Here is a 26328-nt window from a genome sequence, read left to right on the forward strand (position 1 = left end):
GTGTGCCTGAGGAACTCCTACGCTGTTTTTTAACCCGACCTTTAGAATCGTTTTTTAGCTGTCTAATAAGTTTGATAAGCAAGGATATTTCTAGTTTCCCATCAAACTCATATTTATTAACCCATTTAGTATAATATCTAATGTTGTCGGCGTGTTGTGATTGCATATATTTTGCTTCTTCGGTTAACGGTGGGCTTTGGGGTCTTTTTGTTTTTGTGCATGTATTACCCATTTTGTTCTAACCTTTTAAATGTTATGTAACCCTTTTATTTTTAATGTGGTACCACCAAGTGTTTACATTCCCTTCAGACTACCTGCCTACTTATTCTGCTTCCCTGATCTATGACAAGATAGCAATATTTCTGTCCCCGAATTTTAACACAATTCTCACAGAACAAATACAATCAAGTCCCTGATCTAAAACAGAAAAAAGTAGATTCACCCTACCTCAGCCTCAAGCGATTGGTCACTCACTGTTCAAACAAAACCCGCCCTCAGTCGTAGATCAGAAAAGTGGCTGGCCTCTTTTGCACGACAATTCAGTCGGAGGTCTTTTAATAAAGAAGATCTGATGTGGTATCTTCCCTGCGCAGTTTCATGCCACCTGGCCCATCTGATACCAGGCTAAATGAGGGTTTCCGGCTCCAAAGGACCAAAAAATGTCAAAGAAAATACTTCAAAAGACCAAAAGCATAAGGTTCAGTTCAGGTATCTTTATTCTTGCGCAAGGAGACAAAAAATGCAGTTAGAGAGTTTGTCTGACTAAAATCAGGAAGTGTCACAATTATTATACCTTTCTTTCAAGGCATTGCCCACTACGGCTGACATAGCAGACCACCAGTTCATAATTCTGTTACTTTACAGATGTTTCTCACATTTCTAGCTGACTCTTCAAAGTTTAAAAAAGATTTTTCAGTAAACAGGATGGCCTTGACGACCACCGGTCAATTATAACTTTCTTGCTATGTGATGTTACAAGTCTAGGTACTATGGCTAATTCAAGCACAATGCAAGTACAGATTTCTGAAGCAGTTAATTGTTTATAGTATCTAACTTTCTTGCAGCTTGTGCACTTTTTCATTAGCATGAACAGAGCTTATTGTCCATAATGAATGGATCTACAGAAATTATTATTATTCTCTATTTAATTTCCTGACCTAGCAGGAAATCACCTGCTTTCCAGTACATTTCCAAAGCATAAACATGTATTTTGCTGTGCTAGCAAACTAGGTCAGAGTGCATCTTGCAGTGTCAGAAAGCACAATTTCAGAAAAGCATGTTTTCAGTTTCAAGTAGAACTAATGCTGCATATAGAATAAAAACGTGTTAATCTTCCCTTATTTAAAATAAGCATTACACACATATGTTATTACATATTTTTCTAACAGTAAGATAATTAATCGATCTAAGGGTAAAAGCTGGTGAAGAGTAAACATACTTCCATATCTGTCCATAGTTTGAGACTCCTTTTTTGGCGGATGGACAGATGAGGATGTCTCTGCAAGTTCCTTCTTGGTGGCTGCTGCCACCACCACAGCATCTACCAGTACACCTTTTGTCAAGAATTCTTTTCCCTTGGGGGCTGAGAGAAATTTGTTTGGCCTCCTAGGGACTGGCAACATGGTGTCAGGGGATTCCCATGCCTTTCAATTGACCAAGTCCATGAGCTCGTCAAAAGGCAGAGACACCCAAGAGGCTGAAGGTTGAGATCCGAAAGCCTTCAGGTAGACTGACTCCTCATCAGAAGGGGTGAAGGTAGACCAGCCGCCTCTCTGTTTTAGGATCTCAAGGATATCTACAAAGGAGATATCATCAGAGGACGACCATGAGGACCCTTCTGACTCCTCAAGTTCAGTGTCAAAAGTGACAGACTCATCAGGGGAGTCCACATGCTTCCTCTTGCATGTTTTCTTCCAAGGAGGATCCTCAGAAGGGTATTCTGGGGAGGTCTCGGAAGAATGGGGACCACTCAGTGTGTTCCTGAGGCTGCAGATCTCTGCTGTCCTGTGGATAGGGTGGTGCCAAGACAGATTCCAGTGCTTTTGGGGGAATAACATTAGTATCCTTGCATAGAGCTGTAGATTTGGCCAGCACACTGCTCATCAGCTTGAAGGATGACTCCCCTGGCTCTGAGGACACCACCGGTTCCAAAGATGCAGAGGTAGCTCCCAGTTCCAGGAAGATTGGTTCTGACACCAATGTAGAAGCCATGCTTAGGCGACCCGACACACAGAGAAGTAGACTTGGAATTGAAGAGGCTCTGGTTCAAGAATCCCCCTCGAGGCCGACTGGTGAACTTCGGCTCCTAGACACTATGGATGGCACCATTGTGTTGGAGCAGATATTGGTTCTGAAAAGGCCACTTGGGGTGCTGGAGCCAACGGTTCTACTGCAAGGGGTACTGAATATTCTGGCTCCGATAGACCGGAATGACTCAGAGGAGGAACAGAAGTGGTTGACAAGAACTTGGGTGGCTCTGAGGAGCCAAGAGCAAATTTGCCAACCCTGTCACCTTCAAGAGTCTGCGCACCACCCTCTCCACATCTTCATCCGATAGGCTCCTAGAGGACCTGGAAGAAATGGTTGGAGAGCGAGATCTCCGCAAAATAGGTGATCTCAGTGTAGGGGAGACCGGTGGGATATCTGTTGACTGGCTCCAAGCTACAGAATCCTTTTTTGGCTCCGAAGTACTTGGGGCTAATACAGGCATATAAATCGTAATAACCTCAATCAGTTCTGAAGGCGGTTGAGCCGATGAGGTAAGAGCCTTGGTGGTTTTTGAAATTTTTTCAGGAGGTCCAGATTTCTCAGAAAGCACTGGAGAAGGCCTTTTCACAGTCTTTTCTTTCATGCTAGAAGGAGACCTTATAGATTGTGAGGAGGAAGATCTAACCAAATCCTCCTCAAAGAATGATTTCAGGAGACCTTTCAATATCAACTTGTTTTTCCTTTCTTAAAGGACTCTCAAGCTGAAGGAATGACAAAAAGTACAAGTCTCCTGCAAGTGAATGGCCTCCAAACAGTATACGCATAAACTATGCCCATCTGTTATGGACATTTCCTGCATGCATTTTTGGCATTTTTTTAAAACCCGAAGGTTTATGGTCCTTTCTCTTTAGATTCTTAGGGTACCATAATGTAGCTCCATACATCCGCTTTGTCCTCTGGCCACATGACATCCTTCCTGCAAAGGAGGGAAGGATGTCCTTGTGTCAAATATGCTTACACACATTATGAAGACCAGTCATTCCATGAGCCTACGCAAGCTATCCCCAGACCACTGCATGTGTGATTGCTAATTCTGTCATTGTGTGGTGCACATTTCCCATATGGATAGTAGCAGAATGTAATGCAATACAACAAAGATGTACATATGGACAATAATCTTACTATCTTCCATAGTATACATATAGGCATTTTTACTTTCATTTTATAATAATGGCTAGAATTTCATGTGATGTTGACCATCAGCCTACTAGTGTCCTATGACCCTATGATCATGTGACATGTCAATGTTGTTGTCATTGACATATGCTGTACTGAGGTGTGGATGTACAGTATGGCTACAACAGGGTATTACAATCTGTGATGTGAACTAATGTACTGATGGCCATTGCTGCCAGTACTTTACATGCTCCTTCTATAACAGCTGTAGTAATATGGCCCAGAGAACCACTGACTCATAGGTGGTTACTAGGCTAGCGGTCCTATAGCCCTTACAAGCCTATCCATGTTCATCCCAAGCAGTCCCAATTGTCTTTATTAAGTGGACATAATCCGCACAGCAAGTCTGTGGTCAACACCGACTATCCCTGTACATGAAGGACAAGGGTGTCACCCCCAGGGTGAATTTGCAGTCTGTCATCCATTTGTCTAGGTTGTACTTGAGTAGGGTCAGTTAAGAGTTCTGTGTCATGTGATTTGGAAGTTTATTCCAGAGGAGTGGCAGTCTCTCAAGCATGTTCTGTTAATGTCACAGGCTAGATTAAGATCCCTAGAGCGACTGACTCTTGTGCCGTTAGATTTGTAGATGTGCAGTTATTTACATCATGGCAGGGTCAGAGACTGCCCTGTAGGCCAGGCACCAGTCACCTCTCAGAAGACAATATGATACAGAGTACAGTGACAGGGCTATCAGTCTATCCATGTTTGTCATGGCATGGTTTGGGGCCCTGTATTTTCTTGTTGAGAAACCCCTGCAGTCTCTCCAGCTGCTGTAGGTATCTGGTGAGGTACATGCAATACAGAGCATTGTACTCAATTAATGTTCTGCTGAGGGTCGAGTACAGTGCTGTTATAACATCCTCAGACCTGGATGCAATGCCCTTACTTATGAGGTGCACGACATAGAAGGCTTTCCTTACCACTGTGGAAACTTGGTGGTCAAAGTTCAGATTGCTATCTACCTGTGTTCCCAGGTCTTGCACCACTGAGCTGGAGCTTGGGGGTGTTGTCAATACCATAATTAGAGGGAAATTCCACTTTAACAAATGCAATAATAATGGCACTTTTTTTGCATTTAGTTGTAGACCATGGTTTGGCACCAATCATTTGCCTGTTTTAGCCCATATTAATAACCCTGGTAATCACTGTGGCATTTCTTGCAAACATGCAGACCTAGTTTGCCTTTAAGTAAACAGGTTTACATGTCTGCTGCTGTCTGTGTTGCTTTACAGAAGTTTGACCTATATAAAAGGCTATGCAAGAGCAGACTGCCAGATATACAGCCCAATCACTGTTACAATTGCCAAATATTCTAAAAGAAAAACCCTCTGGATGTGTTCTTTCTTGAAAATTCCTTAGTCGAGCAAATGAATTTGCAAAAAGAACAATGGCCACAAGGGTAACAACCAACCACTTGTGTGCCATGTACTGTTTGCACAGAATTTATTGAGGGTAGAAAATGGTTATAATGGCTAAAGTAACTACTTAAAGTTTTCCTTTTCCGAAAAGAAAATAAACATCTCTGTCCCTTGAGTCTCAATTAAATTTATCTATCTTTCTTTCTTTTAAACTTTGTTCAAAGAGAAGCAATTATTCTCTAAGCTTATTGAAACATTCTTTATAAATAACAGAGGCCTCAAAAGATTTAGCTTTCTCACATGTTTGAGCAACATCCAATATATATAAATCTATTTTTCGTTTATAAAAATCATGTAAGGTTCTTACAAACTGCAAAGAAGTTTTCTGCTGAATATCTGCCCAAGATGACAATAACATATCATCCGGCTGACCAACTAAAGGTTTAATATGCACTCTTAGGCCCCTAAGAGTAATCCCTTTTTCTAAACAGACCTTAAAAAGTCTTAAATGCCACACCGAAGATCTTAATTTTTTCATATGTTTAGTAAGCTGGTCAAACAAAGGAGTACAAGTTTGCTCCAAATTATTTACTGCCTGGCTACCCATTATATTTGTATTACCCATCCCAAAACCCAGGATGTCTTCTTTATCCACTGACAGCCCCTTTAGAATAGCAGTTAAATCCATAGTTGAAAAGCCGACTACTATTTCTTTTAAGTTAATAACACACAACATTATCAACTGCACATAAATAAAAATCCTATCTTGCCCAGGAACAATGTGATTACTACCAACCAAATAACAATTGTTAATAAGGTCCCTACTGTTAAACAGAAAAAAATTTATAATCACAAACTTTTTTTTACTTTCATATGTAATCAAAATGCCCTATGGCAATGAATTTCAGCACATATCAAGCTACTATTATAATGCACATATTTAACAAAGCATTGTCCAGAGAAATAATTACATGTATAAAACAAGGCTCCTCGAATTTCCAAAAACATTCATTTATCAAATTAAAACATTTAAAGTTCATGTTCGTATAGTCAAAAGTCCGTTGAGCTTATATATGTTCCAATACCGAAGATTATATACATTTTGATAAAGATCTCAGTCCGTTTTGTTGAACGGGGTTATCCATTGGCACAAGTTAGGCAGACTAGTAGGGAGGTACAATCATATTCAAGAAGTGAGCTTTTGAAATATAAAAATCATGGCCCTTGCTCAAGCAACAAAATCAGATTCACTATCACTTATGGTAGAAACACTCATGGATTTTTAGATCTGATACGACAACATTGGGACATTCTATTAACAGATGATAGGCTGTGTGAGCTATTAGGTCAGAGATGTTTATTTTCTTTGTGGAAAGGGAAAACTTTAAGTAGTTACTTTAGCCATTATAAGCATTTTCTACCCTCAATAAATTCTGTGCAAACTGCTATAGATGGCACACAAGTGGCTGGTTGTTACCCTTGTGGCCATTGTTCTTTTTGCAAATTAATTTGCTCAACTAAGGAATTTTCAAGTAAGAACACATCTAGGGTTTTTTCTATTAGAATGTTTGGCAATTGTAACAGTGATTGGGCTATATATCTGGCAATCTGCTCTTGCACAGCCTTTTATGTAGGTCAAACCTCTAGACCATTAAAATTGCGAATTTCAGAACATTTAAGTAGCATTAGAAATAAATATCTGGCTAATGCCTTATATAAACATACCATCATACACAAGACAGCTGTTTTCAAATTTATTATTATTGACAGTGTTGGGACACAGATCAATGAAATGTGGTTGGCACAATGTTTTAAATAAAAAGGAAAAGTCTTGGATAGTGAAATTGGGGGGATTGTTTCTACCTGGTCTTAATGAACATTTGTAATAATTGTTTAATGGGATTTATTTATTCCATTATGTTTGGATATATAAGATGTGATATGCACTGATGTGTTTTACATTAAAAAAGGCCTGTGGGACAAAACCAGTCTGTTTTTGTACATTAAAACAAGATATTTGCTCCAGTTGAGTGCTGGCTGTTAGTGTTTTTTGGTTTTGCTTTTTGAGCCTGTGCACTTGCCATCCTTGCAGAGGTCTTGGTTTGGGAAGTGCATACAGCCCACCTCGATCTGGCCAAGGCCTTTGATACAATTCCTCACTCGGAAATTATTGATAAACTCACCAAACTAGGCATCAACCCATATATCACTAGGTGAGTTGCAAATTGGCTCACAGATAGAACACACAGTGTGAAAGTAGCAAATTCCAAGTCAGACCTCCGACCAGTCACGAGTGGAGTCCCACAGGGATCGGTCCTGGGTCCTCTCCTGTTAGGCATCTACTTCTCAGAAGTCCATACCAACACAAAGGGCCTCTGGCTGACCAAGTTTGCAGATGACTGCAAGCTGGGAGCCATTATTAACTCCCCAAATGATGCAGACATCCTAAAGAAAGGCCTCACTGAGACCAGTGACTGGTGTCGAAATCATGGCCTTAATCTTAACGCCAAAAAGTGCATCATCCCCTTTGGTAAAAACTCAGTTCTCACTAATTACCACATCAATGGGAGCCCAATGAACACTGAAGGTGTTATAAGAGATCTGGGGACACAGGTTGATAGCAGCCTCTCCTTCAACCACCACACTGCCACTGTGGTCAGAAAGTCCTTCTATGTGGCACATCTCATTACCAAGGCCACAAGTACCTCACGAAGAGGATCCTAGGCATTAAACGCATGTCCTACAAAGACAGACTCAAAAGACTCTAGCTATTCTCTGTCTCATATTGCCTATTTAGAGGCAATCTCTGCTTGACTTACAAAGCCATGTCTGATCCAGCTCTGTTAGAAATGCTACATCTAAAGAAATCCCAATCCCTCCACACCACACACTCCAGAGACCTCAACCTCATTACCACAATCAACAGAACATGCTGGAGGGACAGGTTCCTCACCCAGAGACTGCCCATGCTCTGGAATAGACTTCCCATACATGTCAAGCAAAGCACCTTGCTGTCACTCTTCAAGAGAAATCTTGATTAGTGGCTGGGTAATAGAAAGTTCAACCAGAGGATCACTCCAGTGGCTCTACTTGATAGAGGCACTGGGAACTAACGCCGGGCGGCACGATGCCAGGGCACTTCTATGGGCTAGGCTTGTAGATGCTCCAGGGCCATTAGCCTAGTACATACCTATGAACTACTTGCCAATTGAATCCAACAGTGTTGGGTCAGAAGAAGATAAGGCTCTTTTGTTAAAAAATGGCAGCTGGAGAAGAAATTAAGCTGAGTCAGCTGACTGTGGCAAAGAGAGCTGCAAAATTAAGAGTACATCTGGTATTTCCAAATAGCCTTTTTGGGAATTGGTTCATTAGACAAAGTGCATTTACATGCACTTTTATAGACATCTTCTAATACCAGTAACAGAAGAAGATCAGCCAAAACATTTGGAATCTCATCCTCAATAAGATCATAAACTCTGCCAGTCTCTGGCATAGCTCCAGACTGCTTCCAGTCAAATACATCCTTAAACCGCATTTGTGAACACTGGCTTGAGTTTTTGAACATGTTAACCTTCCAAAAGATTAGACAAACTCAGTGTATTCACTAATGTCTGCATCAGTGTCCCCATCAAAATCTGCAGAGTTAGACTGATCTCTAGGCAAGGTATCGTCATAGTCATTCTGAAAAGTTGCAGAGAATCCAGGATTAGCTGACTGTAATGCACTCTTAGTTATGGAAAACACATCAGCCCTTAACATGGCAGTAACCTGGCTGCCTGTCATGAGGTGAAGTTTCCATTTCTTCTTACTATGAACTACACTACAGGACAAAATATCTGGGGACAATATTAAGTCTGGCAAATGGTTTCTTACCCTGGGCCTCTCCTGCACCGAGCCAAAAACTGGAACATACCAGGAGGATGTGTCTGACCTCCACAATACAGAGGGCTGTGGGCTCACGCGGGCTCACACCAGAGGGTGACAGGGAAAAAGGTAACTGGTCTGTGGGCTGGCTTATGGCAACAAGAGATTTACAAATTGTAGACTGCACCTTGTTTTTGTTAAGTTTTTTTCATTTCAGATGCAATTGGATTTGATGCAGCGTAGCCATACCAGGATCCATCAAGTCAGGGAAAAACACCAACCAGGACAATAAACCTGCACTGTTAATGGCTGACTAAGGGCAGCAATAATAGAAAATATAAACTATGTTCCCACACAACAAATACGGTTTACCAGCATAAACAGTTTATACTGTGCTAAGTCAGTGTGTGGTAAACAGCACGCTCAGTCCCAGTATCAAGTAAAATTCACTTGTCAAAATAGTGACAAAAATCAAACATATATCCTTAAATCAAATATAAACCTTTTAAAGCAGCATAAGTAAGCAATTACCTAGAGATTTTCTTGTCAGAAATGAAAAAAAATCTCCACAGAAAATGCAAATAAAGTAACTTGCAGTCAAAATGCAATTTAACATTTAAAGTGGCTCCAGCAGTGTTAAACCAGTAGTAAATGAAGAAAAAGTGCAATATTTTCCTGACAGAACTTCAGAATGAAGTAGATAAACAATAGGTCTCTTGGCACCTTGCCAAGATACAGTCTCCATAGTTCAATTGACTACACCATAGAATGTCAGTTTCTAGAAGTCATAAAGCACTTTAGAAGAGTTCCACAACTGCTTAAAGGTAGTATTAAGCATAGAAACAATGCAGTAATAAATCCGAATTCACAGAGGAATTAGCAGCAGTAAATAGCAAGTATGTTGTTGTTGTTGAGTCTTTCGGCTTTTCCCGGTTAGGGGTCGCCACAGCGGAACTCCGGTCCGCTAATGACTGGCAATAGATTTTTACATGCCAAGTTACCGGCCCTGTCGCACAACCTTCAACGAAGGTATGTCCATTCACGCATGTCTCCACACAGAAGATGCTCTAGCTGAGAATCGAACAGGACAACATCTTGCTGTGAGGCGACAATGCTACCACAGCACCACTACAGCAGTAAATAGCAAGTATAATAAAATTTAAAAAAAAAATCTACATTAATTATTATAAATAAAACAGAAAGCAAACAAAAGTATACAATAATAAAGAGGAAGGAAAGATTCCAAAAGGATCTTATTTGAGTTGGAAGCTGTAATCCACCAATGCAGGCTGCTGAGGAGATTCTAGTGTACGAGTCCTACAGCTGGCACAAAAGACTGAATAACTGAATGTCTGTGACAGGGGTAAGACTTCCCCTGATGGATGGGGGATTAGCCAATCCTCAGTCATAGAGAGTCAGAAGAGTAGATTCTGAGCTCTGGAAGGCTGCCAGTGTAGGTGTGTGTCTACGCACAAAACCCATATGCCACTGAGGCAGTGTGAATGATGAATATCATTCCTGACCATGGGAATGATAGAGCATCTTTCTTCGAAGTATGACTGCAAAGATGTCTTGAACAGAATTTTTTTTTAGTTGTCTGTTTTGAAAGTAAGTGAACAGATCTATTTGAGGTGTTTTCCCACATCTGGATCGAGTCTTGGAAAACCTCTAAATGGCATTTCCACTCATCAGGGTCTCTCCAGGATCATCTTAGTCTGTCTGTTGAAATGTGCAAGGTCTGAGCAGTCAGACAATGCTGTACAGCCAGTTCCTAGGTCATCAGTGCCAGCTGGCAAAGAGGATATGACCTTGTACCCCCTTGCTTGTTCAGGCACCATATCATTGTAGTGTGTCTGTGATTTGCCTGTGATCACTAGAAGAGGACTCAGAGTCCATAACTGGTCAAGAACTTTCATGGCATCAATCATTCCCAACATCTCTTTTATATTTATGTGCTTTAGCATGTCCTGAGAACCTCACAAGCCTTGCACTTGAACTCCCACGAACACTACTCCCCATGTAAAATATGACATGTCCGTCTGGACAGATTGGACTGGGGGGGGTCTGAAGACAGAAAGGGAGTCCTAGATTCAGAGACAGTTCAAGCCTCCACTACTGCAGTTCCTGTTTCACAAATATAATCAGTACAAATACCTGGAAATCCAAAGAATGAAAATGCTGGGTCAAACAATTCTTCAAGTGCCACTGTATTTTTCTCATGTGTAGTTTGGCTAGTGGTATCATGAGGATCACTGATGCCATAAGACCTAGAATACTGGGGAAAACTCTTGCTGAGTCCATATCTAGAAGAGAGAAATCCAAGAAAATGTGTTGATAAGCCAGAGCTTTGTCTTCTGGCAGCACCACCATCCTTTTTACTGTATCTATCCAATCCCCAGGAAATAATTCATTGAGAGGGTGTGAGGAATGACTTTTGAAGGTTCAGTTTGAAATCCAAGTGGGAAAGGAGGGCCTCGACCCTGTCTACGGACTCCAAGCTCCTGAATAATGAAGCTGTACAAATCAGTAATTTGTCTAAATAAAGAAAAAAATGTGGATGCTTAAGGTTCTGTTGTAGTCAATCACTGGGACCAGTTTGTAAACATTAGAGGTGCAATAGATAGCCCAAAGAGTAATTTGAGAAAACTGATAATGTAAGCTAGATGCAGCAAATCTCAGAAATTTGAAACATTAGGAATATAATAATAAGTGCCCTTGAGATCTAGAGTCACCATACAACAGTGGTCTGGAAGCAACAATAGGACCGACTGTAACATGATCATTTTGAATTTTGGAACTTTTGCAAAGGTGTTAAGAATGGACAAATCTAGGACAACTCTCCAGGAGTCCTCCTTTTTCTTTTGATACCAAAAAGGTAGCGGAGTAAAATCCTTTATTTTTTGTATCACAAACACTGGTTCTGTGTCTCCGCTTCTACCATGTGATGAAGCACTGGTGGAAGCAGTTTTGTCTTATGTGGTCTGGTGAATGTTGGGGAAATTCCCTAAAAGGGGTGAGATTTTCTATCCACTGCCAATCATACCCTCTCTGAATTATTCTCAAAACCCATTTGTCTAAGGCTATTTGTGGCCAAGCTGCAGGGTTGAGAGAGACTGGAGGAAGGAAGAAGAGAAGGAAGGGTAGAAGAAGGATAGGGGTGCTTTGTGATGCACAGTTATTCCTTTGCAGGGAGTTCATTCTTTTTCAGAAAGGAACCCCTCATGTTTAGCATCAAAGAATTCCTTTTGGATCCCTGATTTTTTTTTGGCTGCTACTTTTGTTTGTTTGACAACTTTAAGGAAGATGACTTGTTTGGAGAGAACTTGGGTACATTAATCCCACTTGGATTTCAAACTGATGTTTCAAATTTCTGAGATTTGCTGCATTTAGCTTACATTATCAGTTTTCTCAAATTACTCTTTGGGCTATCTATTGCACCTCTAATGTTTATGAAACATCCTAGACACCCCATGCTTTTATATGCCTCTATCATCCCACTGTTTATAAATCTAAGTGACAGACAGCCCAGCCACCTATTCAGAACTTAAAAGGTACATTCAAAATGTTGGCTTTTAAATCACCAGAGATGTTCTGATTACATAATCAAGTATACTGTCTTAAAACAACAGGAGCAGCAGCATTTCTCAAGACTGTATCTGCACATTCAATCACATTTCTCAAAGCAGGTTTCAAAACTTAAATCAAATTAGAAACCACTTCATCCATAGAAGACTTTTGCTCTGCAGATAAGGATGCAGCAAAATCATTCCAGTTGTATGCACACTGTAAAATAAATTTCCAGATCCATCCATCCACAACCCCTTTCTCCCATTTTTGCACATGGAGTTGAGGTGTCACTTCAGCATATAACCTTGACAATTTAACATTCTAATGGCTAGATTACTAGAAAGAGACATGCTTCTACCCTGAAGAGGTAACCATTTTCCCTGGATTCTGGCATTTAGGTCGTGAGAAATTTCCCCACAAGCTAACAGTGCTGAAACCGTAAGCCTGCAGCACTGCTCCGCTCTAGAGCGGTACGGATGAAAAGGAAACTCTTTGCAGTATAAATATTGTACAGCATCATCACTACGATCCCTAAACGGCTATCCAGCTGTATTCTAACAAAAGAGACGGCCTTGCTAGAAGTGTAACACTACAGTCATTAGTGTTGTTCAAAGTGAATTTTGAATAACACAGTAGTTAAAGTTCTGATACCCTTGATAAGTGTAAGCAAGGGCTTGGGAGATGAAACATTTACAAGCTAAGGCCTGGGAGATGAACCATTTACAGGCTGCCTGTGTCCATTACAGACATAGGTGCCAAACCAGGGATGAATTTCCTGTTCCCCATCCAATTGTCCAGGTTCCACTTGAATTGGGTTAGGGAGGAACTCTGCTTCACATGGATGAGAAGCCTGTTCCAGACACAGGGTAATCTCTGGGATACATACCTGTCTCTCCAGCAGGTCCCATTTATATCACAGGCAAGGTTTAAGACTACAGCCTTTGAACAACACAGTAGTGACTGCAGTCTTACACTTCTAGTGAGGCTTTCTCTTTTGTTAGAATACAGCTGGGTAGCCATATAGGGAGCATAGCGATGTTGTTGCACAATGTTTAATGTGCAGCAAGTTTCCTTTTCAAACGTACAACTCTATGGCGGAGCAGTGCTATGGCTTACTGTTTTGGCATTGTTAGTTTGCGGGAAAATGTCTTGCGACCTAAACGCTGGAATCCATTTTCCCTTATTTTAGGGGGCAGTGGATTATATGAAGACAAGGACATTTTATATGAGCAGGCAGCTGGGGAGACCATATCTGGGTCTGAAGTCGAATGAGAAAAGAGACCTGTCATGTCCAAGGACACTATATATTTTCTCTGAGACTTTTCAGGGACTACTAGAATAGATACTGGTGTCCTGCAGACAGCTTTAAAATCATCTTCCAAGGCTAGTAAGAAAGGGGGGTAGCCACATCTCGTCTTCTATAAGGTCATATGTCCTGCCTAGCTTTGGGGTAGTTACAATCTGCTCCCAAGCAAAAACATCACTAAATCTAGCAATAATCTGAGGAAAATGAACACTTGCTTGGATTTAAGCTCAGATTCACCTTCCGAAGAATCAGAATGATTGGACTCAGTGTTAACTAGAAAATCACCACTGTCCTCATAAAATTCCTCATCATTGTCTAAAACAACAGAAAGATATTTATCCAAACTAGCACTAGAGGCATAGATGGTAAGACAACCACCAGAATAAGCTGTCTGCAGAACTGTTAGTCAAGGAAACCACATCAGCCTTATAAACAGCTATAATCAGATCAACTGTATGATGATGCTTCTGTTTCTTTTTCATGTGAACTTCACTACTAGATGAAATATCCGAGTATTATTTCTGGAAAGGGGTCTCTTACCCTAGACTGCTCCTATACATGCACCAGATACTTTAATAATCCCAGAGGATGCGTCTAACCCCCATTCCACACTGAATGGCAAAGCTACACTAGTGGGAGATGGGGATAGAGCAGTGGACCTGACAGAATCACTAACCATAGGCTAAGGCATATTTTTACTGGATTTGACAGGATGGGGTAACAGAGTTAGGATCCTTCAAGTCAGGAGAAAGAACACCAGCCAGAATAATAAACTTGACAGTACTCAACAGTTTATCACAATAAGCACTTAAAGTTTCAAGTAATACTCCACAAAACTAAACTCTGCCAAAATGTGATATTATCACACACACAAACACACACACGCACATGCACACACGCACACACACACACACACACACACACACACACACACACACACACACACACACACACTTATTAAACAGTTTGAAATGTGTTTAGAGTTGTTTTACAACTGACAGAAGTTAAAGAATTTCCAGTACTCAAAGTCAAAACACCAAAGCAACCAATGTACCAAACTAGAGATAAAAATTAGCTCCACGGACTTTAACCATGTTAAACTGCCATAAAATAACATTTAATAGCAGTTTAAACTATATTTTTCTTGTCTGTCAGAGTAAAATTTTCACAATAAATTCAAATAATTTCATTTGTGGTGAAATCACAATCTATTGTTAAAAACAGACAGGGTAGAGTCATACATATATTACACAATGACTGGCCATTAACATTCAAAAATGAGCAAGCTGATTGGTCAGCCCAGGCAGCGTGCCCAATGTAAATTGAGCATATACCAATGGAAAATGGTCCGGTCGCACAGACTTTCTTCCATTAATATATGCGATAAAAATTTTACTTTTCTTTCATTAAAAAAAAAAAAAACTTACAAACCAGAGACTTCACACCAACAAGAGAGATGGGAATACAAAAATAAAAGGATAATCAGGTACGTCATACAAAACTAGAGAAACGTACCTGATTATCCTTTTATTTTCTCTGTCCTGTCTGTTGAAAATCTCCTGGTTTCTTTTTTTTAATTAAAAAGAAAAAAAACAATGGAGATCTTCCTTTCGTCGTTGCTTCTTTCACACGGCACCCGTCACTTCAGTCACCACTAACGAGCTATATTACCAACTTTACTTATACTTACGGTGAGTAAAAATAATAACTTCATAGTTCATAGTTCTATATTATCGGCATGAAAGTGCTCATTTTTACTCACTGTTCTCAACAATAAAAAGTATCTGTGGTACATCTTGTGACTAGAATTGGTTGTATTAATTTTTTCACTGCTTTGACTAGATTTCTTATAACTATTGTTATACAACTGTCGTTGGTAATATAGCTCATTGGTGGTGACTGAAGAGACAGGTGCTGTGTTTTTGAAGTCAGCTTCTATTTCCTGTTTTTCTTCCTCCTTTACATAGCACTGATTGGATGCCAAGCATGGGAACGACAGTCCCATACACATGCTCAGTACATCAGGAAAGCCCCAGGATACCAGTGGAAAAACAAGGAAGAGCAGCACGGTGCCCTTCTATAAGGACATTATTTAAGAAAAGTAACTAACTTTTTTCTTAACTAATGTAATTATATAATAGCAATAACCTACTGCCGGGTGTGGGTAATACTGGATTTACCCATACCCAGCCGTGGGTTATTGCTACAGTAAATAATGTACAAATGCTAAAAAAATCCATGTCCTGCAATATTTTCCTTTCAAAAGATGAAAATAAAGCAGAGTAACAACAGTAAAGACAGATGTCTAGTGTCTAACAGCGGGCACACACACACTGCAGTTCTGACAGAAATACTGAAAGTTTCCTCAGAAACAGTAACAACAAACATTTATCAAAGATAGAAGCCAAATAAACACTGCTACATCAGAAATTCTCACAGGAATTACTGTAAGCACTGACAGAAATAAAATATTAAAATGTTTTTACATAAACATAAACAGAAATTTAGTGCTGACGATTTGACACTGCAATTAAATTATTGTTAGATAGATATTTAAGTTAAAATTATTTGTCCCTCGACTCTGCAAGATGTCATTAATTATAGTAAATGCACATTTACTTAGGGGAGCCTTGAAAGGCAGCACTGTAATCAAGTGTTTGTCTTTCAGTCAGATGCTATGTTTTCCTAAACAGACCTTAATTTAAACTTTTTAAACACAAGAATAACAACTTGTAGCTGTCTTCTTCTACGCTTGTCTACTGACCAAAATGTCTTTTAAACACAAAAAATAAAAATTAATTATGTAAAATATTATTACATTTATTGTAAAAAAATGTAAAAAATTGTTCAAAAATACAAATGCATTTGAAAATTATTGGCAGAATACTGGTATACATATTCAATATTTCTAGGTTTAACAATAAACAAGATTTTCTACACAATGTATAAAAGCATGCATGAGTAGAGTACCACTGATTAGCACGTGGACTGTTCCTTAGCAAACACAGTTATATGGTGCTCTGTTCATTCAATATATATTTGCTCTGCAAGAAGAGAAAAAAAATATTAAAAAAAGACTCCATCTGTACAAAGTTCAACATGATGCAGATTGTTCTGTTAACTGTAAAAGAGAATAATGCAGTAAACAAGATCTATGATTAGATAAAATCACTGAGCAGCTTTAAAAATGTTTTAACAAATCTCATACTGAATTACAAGTAATGTAGACCCATAAGGTAACAATGCTGGAAATGCTACTCAAAAAATAACTGTGACATTTCACATCAAATAGCAGAAAAAATAAAATATTAATTGTAGAAATGTGCTTTCCATTGACTACATTTGCATGTTTTGCCTTTGTCTTGGCTGGGTTCAGGTGCATCTAACATGTGGTCTGTTCAGATTAGGACCTGATTTAGCCAAGCAAAGTATACATGCTAAGAATACTACCAGTAAATGAGAAAGAAAAATAGGGGAGAATGTCTTCAGAATATTTTTAAACCTTCATGGGCAAACAAAGCAAAGTTATGTGTTGCATTCTACATAAACAAAAATTGTATGGTATCCACCATGCTACTGGATCTGTTAGAAGATGCTCTGGTTGCAGGACAATACAGGACAGTTTCAAACTTAGAAGTTTCCCAGGCTGGCATTCCCTCCTGGTATATGCCAGGGATATCCCCATCCTTCCCCTAGGGATGACACTGTCCATTTTTTCACCCATCATTGTAAGAAACAAACAGTCAACACTGCCAAGATAAAAGAGGCAACACTCATATAAGATGGTACAGACCACAGAAGACCTTTCAGATAGAAGACAGGCCTGTGGATTTATTAACAGATGTGTACACGTCATGCTAAGCCTGCATGTTTATTTGTCTTAGCATGACAAGCAGTAGTGCTCATAGAATATGCATGTTATTAAGCAACCCTACACCTTGAGCATCAGCTATCCGTGGCCAGAACACCTGCTAGCAGCCATGATGAGGTGCAGATAGATAGGCATGAGCACACAGTATAAACAACAGGTTATGAATAAGCTTAACCTCAATAAGCAAACATGCTTAGACAGCACAATACAAAGCATGGGCAGCTTGAATTATACAAATTAAGAGACGGGAAGCTAAAAAAGGAAAGTTTACTTGTATATCCCTAGTTTACTCTAAAACATCAGTAATTCTAATCACTGATCATTACAGTGGTAATCAGGTCCACTCAGGGACAAAGCTACAGTGTAACAAAGTGATTGATTGTATGAATATATATATTTAAAGTTGAGATGTGAATTAACAGTTGCCAAGGAAAGCAGATACAGTAGAGGACACTGTATACACTGCTGGTAGTCCACATTTCTGGAACTACACTGGCATTGTCATGTATAGTGTAAAAATAAACCAAGGAAACAATTTAAATATACATTATTGATGTTTGAACAGACATACAGGTTAAAGGAGTTTAATCCTTTCATTGCTTTATATGTATGACAGAAACAAGAATGAAATTGTAATGGCAATGTACACGCATCAACAAATGGGGACATAATGAGAAGAATCATGCACACCTGTGAAATCATTACAATAATAATATTAAGTGGGGAAACAATCATTTGTGTTAGCAACCCGCATGTTGTGAATGGTAAAGAGTGTGACTGCTCATACATGTTATGTATTTATGCACTGCAATCCAGAAGGACCTCACATATACATAACTGTCACTTTGACCAGCATAGCAACAGAATAGTATGCTTCTATCTATACTTATGGTTGTCTAAAGATAACAGATGTGAGATGTATGTAGTTATAAAATGAGGGCCATGGTCATGTGATACGTACTAGCAGGCACATTAATCACGACAAAACTCATGTGTACTCACCCCTTTGACAACTGGGTTGTGTGTCAAGGAATGTCAGTATATCCCTATGCATATGATGTATGTATGTATGTATGTGTGATACTAAGGCCACAAATGGATAGGCTGCCCATAGTAGATTTAGCTCACAAAATACTACATGCCAGCAGTACTGTTAATGACATTAGCTACAGGGGAAATCAATCACCTGTCATTTTAAAATTATTTGAGTATAACACATTTTTATGTGCGTAATGAATCATAATACGTGTGTTCTTCCTTTTGCAAATGCCATACAATACACATTGAAATACAACAGTCTATCAAAGTATACCTCTGAATGCAGTATAGCATCATGTTGTGCATCACATTTTCCCTGATGTGTACCTTGCTGAACACAGCAGCAATACCTGTATGAGAGTACACTAACATAATTACCAAACAGGTGGAACATTAATGTCTACTCTTAGGTGAACGTTTGTAAATTCACATTTAACATACAACTGTACACCAGCCTGTAAGAATTATTTGCCACTCGCAGGTCAATAACTGCACTGCACAGCCATTGGTAAAGCTAAAGTTAATTCTATTAACTTTTCACAAAGAAGAGCAAAGGAGAAAAGTTCTCTCATAACACTGATTATTTAATGTGCTTTGTGCTAAACAGCATGCATCTATTACATTTTTATATTGGTCCTGCTTATAAGTACACAGGTGAATGCATAAATATCATCTACCTATCACAAAAACAAATTATAGCACATGTCCAATCACTCTTTGTGACCACATTGCAGTATGGAACACATCAAGAATTGCTAAAGGTCTGTGGCTGACAAAGTTTACTGATGACTGCAAACTGGGAATGGACATAGACTCTCCAAATGATGTCAACATCCTACAAGAGGGTCTTATACAAACAAATGACTGGTGCCAAAGTCATGGCCTTAAACTCAATTCAAAAAATGTATTATCATCCCTTTCAGTAAGAGCGATGTTCCTGCTAGCTATCATATCAATAGCAACATCCTGCTATCACATCAATAACAACATCCTAAGTACGCACTCAGTGGTGAGAGACCTGGGAACACAGGTTGACAGCAATTTTACCTTTGATCACCATGTCTCCACAGAGGTAAGAACGGCATTCTATATTGCTCATCTAATAAGTAATGGCATTGCTTCCAGAAAAAAGTTATAACCTCCCTGTACTCTTCCCTCATCAGGCCAGTAATCGAGTACTACACCCCTTTTGGTATATACCTTTCCAAACACCTGCAGAAACTGGAGAAATTACAAAGGTTCCTCACAAAGAAAATTCAAGGTCTTCAGCATCTGTACTATGTGAATCATCTGAAATCACTGTCACTTTATTCAGTTTCCACTGTACTAAGATATTTGTGACATCTATAACCAGGCAGGTTTGGATATGATTAAACTACTGATACAAGCAAACATTTGCAAAATGAATGAATTAAGACCAGAGATCTGGGACACTGACTCTAACATTAAAAACACCCTTCATTTGCTTTGGTAAGACATAACTATGACAACATTTTTGAAAAGGCGAAGAAGCATGTTTCCTTTGTTATTAACAAAAAGAAAATTAAACTGAAAAGAAATGTAGCGTATTCAGATTTGCAAGCCTTTGTGATTAAAGGTGGTTTAAAACATCCAAATCAAAGGCTGACCAACAGTATTAGTGGATCCAACGACAGGAAGTGACATTTAGACCAATTGGATTTGTTCTGTTCCTATCATGATGTCAGTGGCAATTCTGTGAGAGGAAGTGTTTCACAAGAAGGAACTGAACGGACAGTTTCTTCGCTATGTACTAGTATTTCTGATGTTAACGAACCATCTGTATCTACAAATGATTTGTCCAATGACATGGGCTCTAATTTGTTTTTTTTCTCCTCCCAAAGAAGAGAAAACAATGTGGAGCAAGAATCGAGCAAAAGGAAGGGGCTGCTAGTTAACTCCTGGTGCATTATAAACCTTAGTACTAAAGATTTTTCCAGCACTGAATTAAAGGTACTGTCAAAAGGGTTTATTTTTATACTTTTATTCCTACAAATCAAGCGTCTTTCACTGATGTTATTTTGTATTTTAAACAGTATTTGAGGAAGTTAAATTTGAAGTACATTTATTCTGACTTGAAGTTAGAAGGAAATGTAACTGTGCTTAAGAAGCCCAATGTTATAAATCCACCACTAGTTAACACCCTAAATGTGTTTTGTCAGTTATGTGAAGATTAATTTTATAGCATTTTTAGAAGTTAAAAGAAGAAAAATCATTACAATAAAGTTTTTTATAACCTTCAAACATCAAACTAATGAATTGAAAGTTCTAGAACAATTACGTCATTATTCAGACCTCAGATATATGAGGGCAGACAAAGGAAATGGGTTAGTTATAATGAACAAAGATGTCTATACAGCAGCAATGACTCAGTTGTTATCAAACCCTCATAGTTACAGGAAAGTTAGCAAAGAATTTGTGAGACAAAAATATATGTTCATTGATATGACTTTGTTAGATTTATTTTTTCAAGGATGTATTTCTAAAGAGGTATTTGATTTTTGTACTGTTGAACAGTTATTTTTGGCATCCCCAAAGTTCATAAAACTCAAAAAGCACCACCTTTTAGACCTATGTAGCAGCTCCCAGGAATAAAACAGTCAATATTTCTATTTTTTTTAGCTAGTGTGCTTAACCTAATAGTTCAAAACAATAAATTCTTTTAAAATGACTCATGGATTTTTTAAATTAACTTAAAAATTACACATTTTCTGGTGATGGAAAATGTGTACAGTAGATGTAAATGCATTATATACTTTGATCAAAATGAAGAAATTGAATTTGTGGAATTGTATTTAATGAAGTTTGTATCTGACACTGGGGTAGACACTAAAACTGTAAGTGTTTTACTTGATCTAGTCTTAAGTAATAACTTTTTTCAGTTTGATTCTAGTATTTATCAGCAACTTTCTGGCGTAGCCATGGGGCAAAAGTGGCCCCCACTTTCGCTAATTTTATTTTATTTATTTTTTATTTTACATTTGTTGACTGGGATAGTCTGACTGGATACATGTCCATTTTCAGCGGAGGCCCAGGGAGAAAAGCTCCAAAGGTAGCTACAAAAGCAAACATAACATAATACAAATTAAGCACAGTTTACCGACTCTGTTGAGACATGTAAGTTATACAATCTCACAAACTTATGATATGGCTTAACAAATTAAAACACAAATATGTCGCAGGTGAAATAGTACTGGTACACAAATACAACTAAAGATTTAGTCTGGCTTGGAGAAAGGACATAACCAATGAGAATTGAAATACTGCTTGAGACTTTTCTTGAATTGAGATAGGGTAGTCTCTAGAGTAATGTCAGCAGGCAGTGAGTTTCAAGTTTTCCAACAGAGTTGGCGAACAGGGAGTCACCGGCTGAGTTGTTGGATTTGACAATTTGTACTACCAGTCTATTAGATGAGCAAAATGATCTGAGGTTACAGTAGGGGTAGATAATGTTTTTAAGTGCAGGTGTATTTTCAGGTTGGTTAAGTACTTTATCAGCCACTATAAGTTGGTTGTACTGAATTAGCCTGGGCAGTTCAAGCCAACCAAGATTATTTAGGTTTTTACAGTGATGTGTTCTGTAGGGCAAGCCAGTGCAAATATAGCTATGTGATTATAGCAGCTACAGAGTTTATTAAGATCAATTTTGTTTAAGTTGATAAGTAAAGGGGAGGCATATAAAAGGGTAGACAGTAGATGGGAGCGGCAATGCCAGTTCTAGCAGGTGGGGTTAGGAATGGTTTAATCCTATATAGTCAGCCAAGTTTTTTATTAATGGTTTTGACAGTTTTATTGACATGCACATTAAATTTAAGATTGTTATCTACAATAACACCTAGGAGTTTCATGTAGACATCTGGGGAGATTATAGTGCCATTATTAGACTCAATGGAAAAGGATAGTACTGGGGAACTTTGAGTGGGGGAGAAAAGTAGTAGCTTTGTTATGTTGCAATTTAAAATCAGACAATGATCAGAAAGCCAGTTTTCAACTAAGTTAAATGTATTCTGAGTTATTGTTTGCAAATCTGACTGGGAGGTGGCAGAGCAAATCAAAGTGGAGTCATCTGCGTATTGAATGCAGTTTGCTTTTGGGATGACAGTATGGAGGTCATTAATGAAAATGGAAAACAAATGAGGTCCCAGAATAGACCCCTGGGGGACACCTAGGGTGTTGGGTAGGAGGCTGGATAATTTGTTCTGCCATAGGACGGCTTGCTGTCTATCACACAGATAAGACTGGAACCATTGGGGAGAATAATTGCCTAAAGAAATTGTTTTCAGTGTGTGGATGAGTAGTTGGTGGTTAACCATACTGAAAGCCTTTGAGAGATCCAAAAATAGGGCTGAGGATAATTTGTTATTGTTTATGTTATAGTTTATAGCATTGGAGAAGGTGAGGAGGGCTGTGGTGGTACTATGATGTGGCCTGAAGCCATGCTGAGAGTTAGTCAGTAGGTTGTTCTGGATTAGATAGTGCAGAGGCTGTTTATGAATGCACATTTCCGTAATTTTAGCCAGTGCTGACAAGATAGCTATGGGTCTAAAATTAGACAGTTCAGTAGAGCTACCACCTTTATGGAGTGGTATGACACAAGATATTTTCCAGATAGAGGGGACTGTAGCTTCTGATATGGTACAATTGATTAGAATGGATATGGGGTATGCTATGGTATCTACAGCTTTTTGCAGCCACTCAGCAGGGAGAACATCAGCAGATAGGGTTGTAGGTTTGAATTTTTTGATTAGGGTGCGAATAAAAGATGCAGAAACTGGTTGGAAGCTAAAGAAGTGCTGGGTACTGGGAATGGCATCCTGTACATTAGAGGAGTTCAGAGGTAGCTGGCTAGCTAGGGCCTGGATAGTCTCAGTAAAGAAACTATTGAAGGTGTTAGCGACATCCTCTGATAGTTTATCAGTAGAGGCTGAGGGAGTTGGGGTGGTGGTTTGTCCTGGATGCAGTAGTTTATTTATACCTGCTCAAAATTTTTGAAGGTTATTTTGATTTCTCTGCTGGTGATGGAAGTAGAAGATTTTTTTATCTAGTAAAATGGATTTTTTTCTCATTCCTTAATTGCCGATATTTAATTTGATCTAGAGGGGCTTTAGTGGTACGCCATATAGCCCATGCCTTGTTTCTAAGTGTGATTTTTGATTTGGAATCTTTAGAGAGCCATGGTGCAGGGCAGCAGTGGTGGTGCAGCGGTTATCATTGCCACCTCACAGCAAGAGGTTCTCCGGTTCAATCCTTGGCTGGGGTGCCTTCTATGTGGAGTCTGTATGTCCTCCCTGTGGTCATGTGGGTTTCCTCCGGGTGCTTTGGTTTACTCCCACATCCCAAAGATATGCTGCAGGTGGATTGGCTACTCTAAATTAGCCCTAGGCGTAAGTGTGTGTGTGTGTGTGTGTGCCTTCCGTGGAAGATTGGGCATTGGGCTGGCAACTTGACACCGTAAAACTCCACTGCCAATCATGAGCGGACAGGTGATCTGCTGTGGTGACCCCTAACTGGGAAAAGCTGAAAGAAGAAGAAGAGAGCCGTGGTGCAATTTTTGTTTTGGTCCTAATGGAGCGAGCAGGAGCATGAGAATCAAGGATGGTAAGGAATTTATTGCTAAAGTAAGCAACAGCTTCATCCAGGGACAAGTATTTTAGGGCAGACCAATTACATGATTTGAGTTCATCCTGAAACTTGGTAGAATTAAAGCTCTTGTTATTTCTTACTGTTCTATAGGTGGGCTGGTGGGAGTAATTGGTTTTGTGTTTAAATATAAAGGTAGGAAAGTGCTCACTGAGGGTCCCTGATATATACATGATATATACATTTGGGGGTGACTTTTGATTATTATCCAGTCTAGTATACTTTCTTTGTGATTAGATTTGCCTATCCTGGTAGAGATGGATATGACCTGTGTAAACCCATATAGGTTTACATGGGTAGTAGGAGATTGTGAGGAGCAGGTGTTCCAGTCTGTGTTAAAATCTCCAAGTACTATGGCTTCTTGGGGATAGGTACTAGCTAATCAGTACAGGATATCTTCCAGGGTGTTGGCATTATTCCCTGGGGGAATGTACATGCAGACAATAATTATGCAGTTGTATTTATTAATCTGAAATTTGGTACAAATAATTTCTGCATTACTGACCTGGGGTGGTTTTATGGGGGTCTATAGTAACATTTAGTAAATCTGAAGAGTACAGCTACCCCACCTCCCTTCCTAGTAGTGCAGTCAAGTCTAAGTATATTGTACCCAGGTGGTAAAACTTCATTATCTGAAGTTGATGGCTTTAACTAGGTTTCAGCTAGACACAGTATATCAGGGGAGTGGACTTCTAAGAAGACAAGTAAGTTATGTACTTTATTGTTTATGTTTCTAATATTTAGATGGCAGACCAGGAGGGAATTGGGGGACCTATTTATAGATAGTGTTTTGGTAGGGCTATTAGCATAAGAGGTTGAGTTATCAAGAGTGGATGGGCCAGGGTTTGGGTGAATGTCTCCATCCATTGTGAGGTTATAGTGTAGGTTTATAGTAAGCTTCAGGAATTTGTTTATAAGTTTTTGATAATGTTTGGATTTTGAGCTGATATATCTAGATTTAATAGGCTGATGGTTTATTGTGGTTAAGGAGTTGGATATAGGACTAATTATTGGGTGACCTGCCATATTTGATGCAACTGGGGTGGTGTTTTGACATTTTGGGTAATGAAATCCTAGGTAATACTGATTTTTATAAGTGGAGAGGAGATATGGAATTAACATAAGGGATAGCAGAGAAAGTGACAGTGTTTTGGATGGTGACATAGTGAGAGGCAGAGTTGATGTATTTATTATATTGTCACCAGGATATGGAGGATGGAAAGGAAATGGAGGAGGGAGGTGAGGGGCTAGGTTTAAAATGAGTAGTACAATACAGCTTGGATCAGATAGGAGGGGTGTAGTTTTATGGCTATAAAGTTAGCAGCACTGGGGGTGGGTGGGAATTGGGGGCAGGGAAGGGTGTGGAGCAGGGCTTAACCAGACACAAGGATCTTAGAGCCTGCAAATATGGCTAAGTACACTCGGAACTTATAGTAAGGGAGTTATAGTAAGGTTTATTTATGTTTTGTTTTACTGCTTAAAGTGTTTCTTTAGCAATTTTAGGGGTTGGTAACACTTTTTTCTTTTTATGCTTACAATTTTAATGCACAATACCACTAACCTTTTTTTTAATATAGGGGAAATACTTGATGTTCTGTGGTCCTATCTCGCCTTCATTCTTACATATGGGTTCGGAGCCAATCCTCGGCTCCGACTCGGCCTATTACAAAGCTCAAAGTCTCTTAGTTGGCTTGTGGCTAGGTAGGTATCCCACAGTGCACTAGTACAATCCCCAGATCTCGTCTGCCACGTCTACGAGTTCAGAAGTGCCTCTTGCTTGGCCGTGGCTAAGTTTTCAACTTTTTTAGATTATTATCACTTTAATGGTTTTTGTAGCAATTTTTTCCTTACTAGATAGTGTTTAATAACATTAGAAGTGTTTGGAATAGTTTAGAAGTGTATTTTCTTTCTTAAATCAATTACTTTGTTGAGAACTGGTTGTCCGTTGGCCCTTGTTGTACTCTGTTGGTATCCTGTGTGCTAGTTATTGCTAATATCATTATTCTTAGGTCCATGATTATTTAGGACCTTGTTTCTTTCTAGTCCTGTGTATATATATATATATATATATATATATATATATATATATATATATATATTGTGCAGTTTCTATTACAGAGTCGTTCTGCAGTTCGCGTTTAGGGCCTGTATTTTTCTCCGTTTATTAGAAAGTTAAAATTGTGTGCAGTGTTGTTTCTCCACTTATCACAACTGCTTAATTT

The 26328-nt window shown here is 39.0% G+C and overlaps 1 protein-coding gene across 1 annotated transcript in view; it reads right to left on the reverse strand.

The window, feature by feature from the left end:
• Positions 1 to 16411: 16411 nt before the first annotated feature.
• TMEM216 (transmembrane protein 216) overlaps positions 16412 to 26328 on the reverse strand; it is a 523512-nt gene continuing 513595 nt past the window's right edge. Inside the window, exon 6 of the mRNA XM_044058946.1 lies at positions 16412 to 16583. Within this exon, the coding sequence (XP_043914881.1) occupies positions 16568 to 16583 (16 nt within the window). The 3' untranslated portion in view covers positions 16412 to 16567. The remainder of the gene's footprint in view (positions 16584 to 26328) is intronic.

Source organism: Protopterus annectens, chromosome 17.part0, assembly GCF_019279795.1.
Source record: "Protopterus annectens isolate FY-2018-M chromosome 17.part0, PAN1.0, whole genome shotgun sequence".
In the NCBI taxonomy this organism is placed as follows: Eukaryota; Metazoa; Chordata; order Ceratodontiformes; family Protopteridae; genus Protopterus; species Protopterus annectens.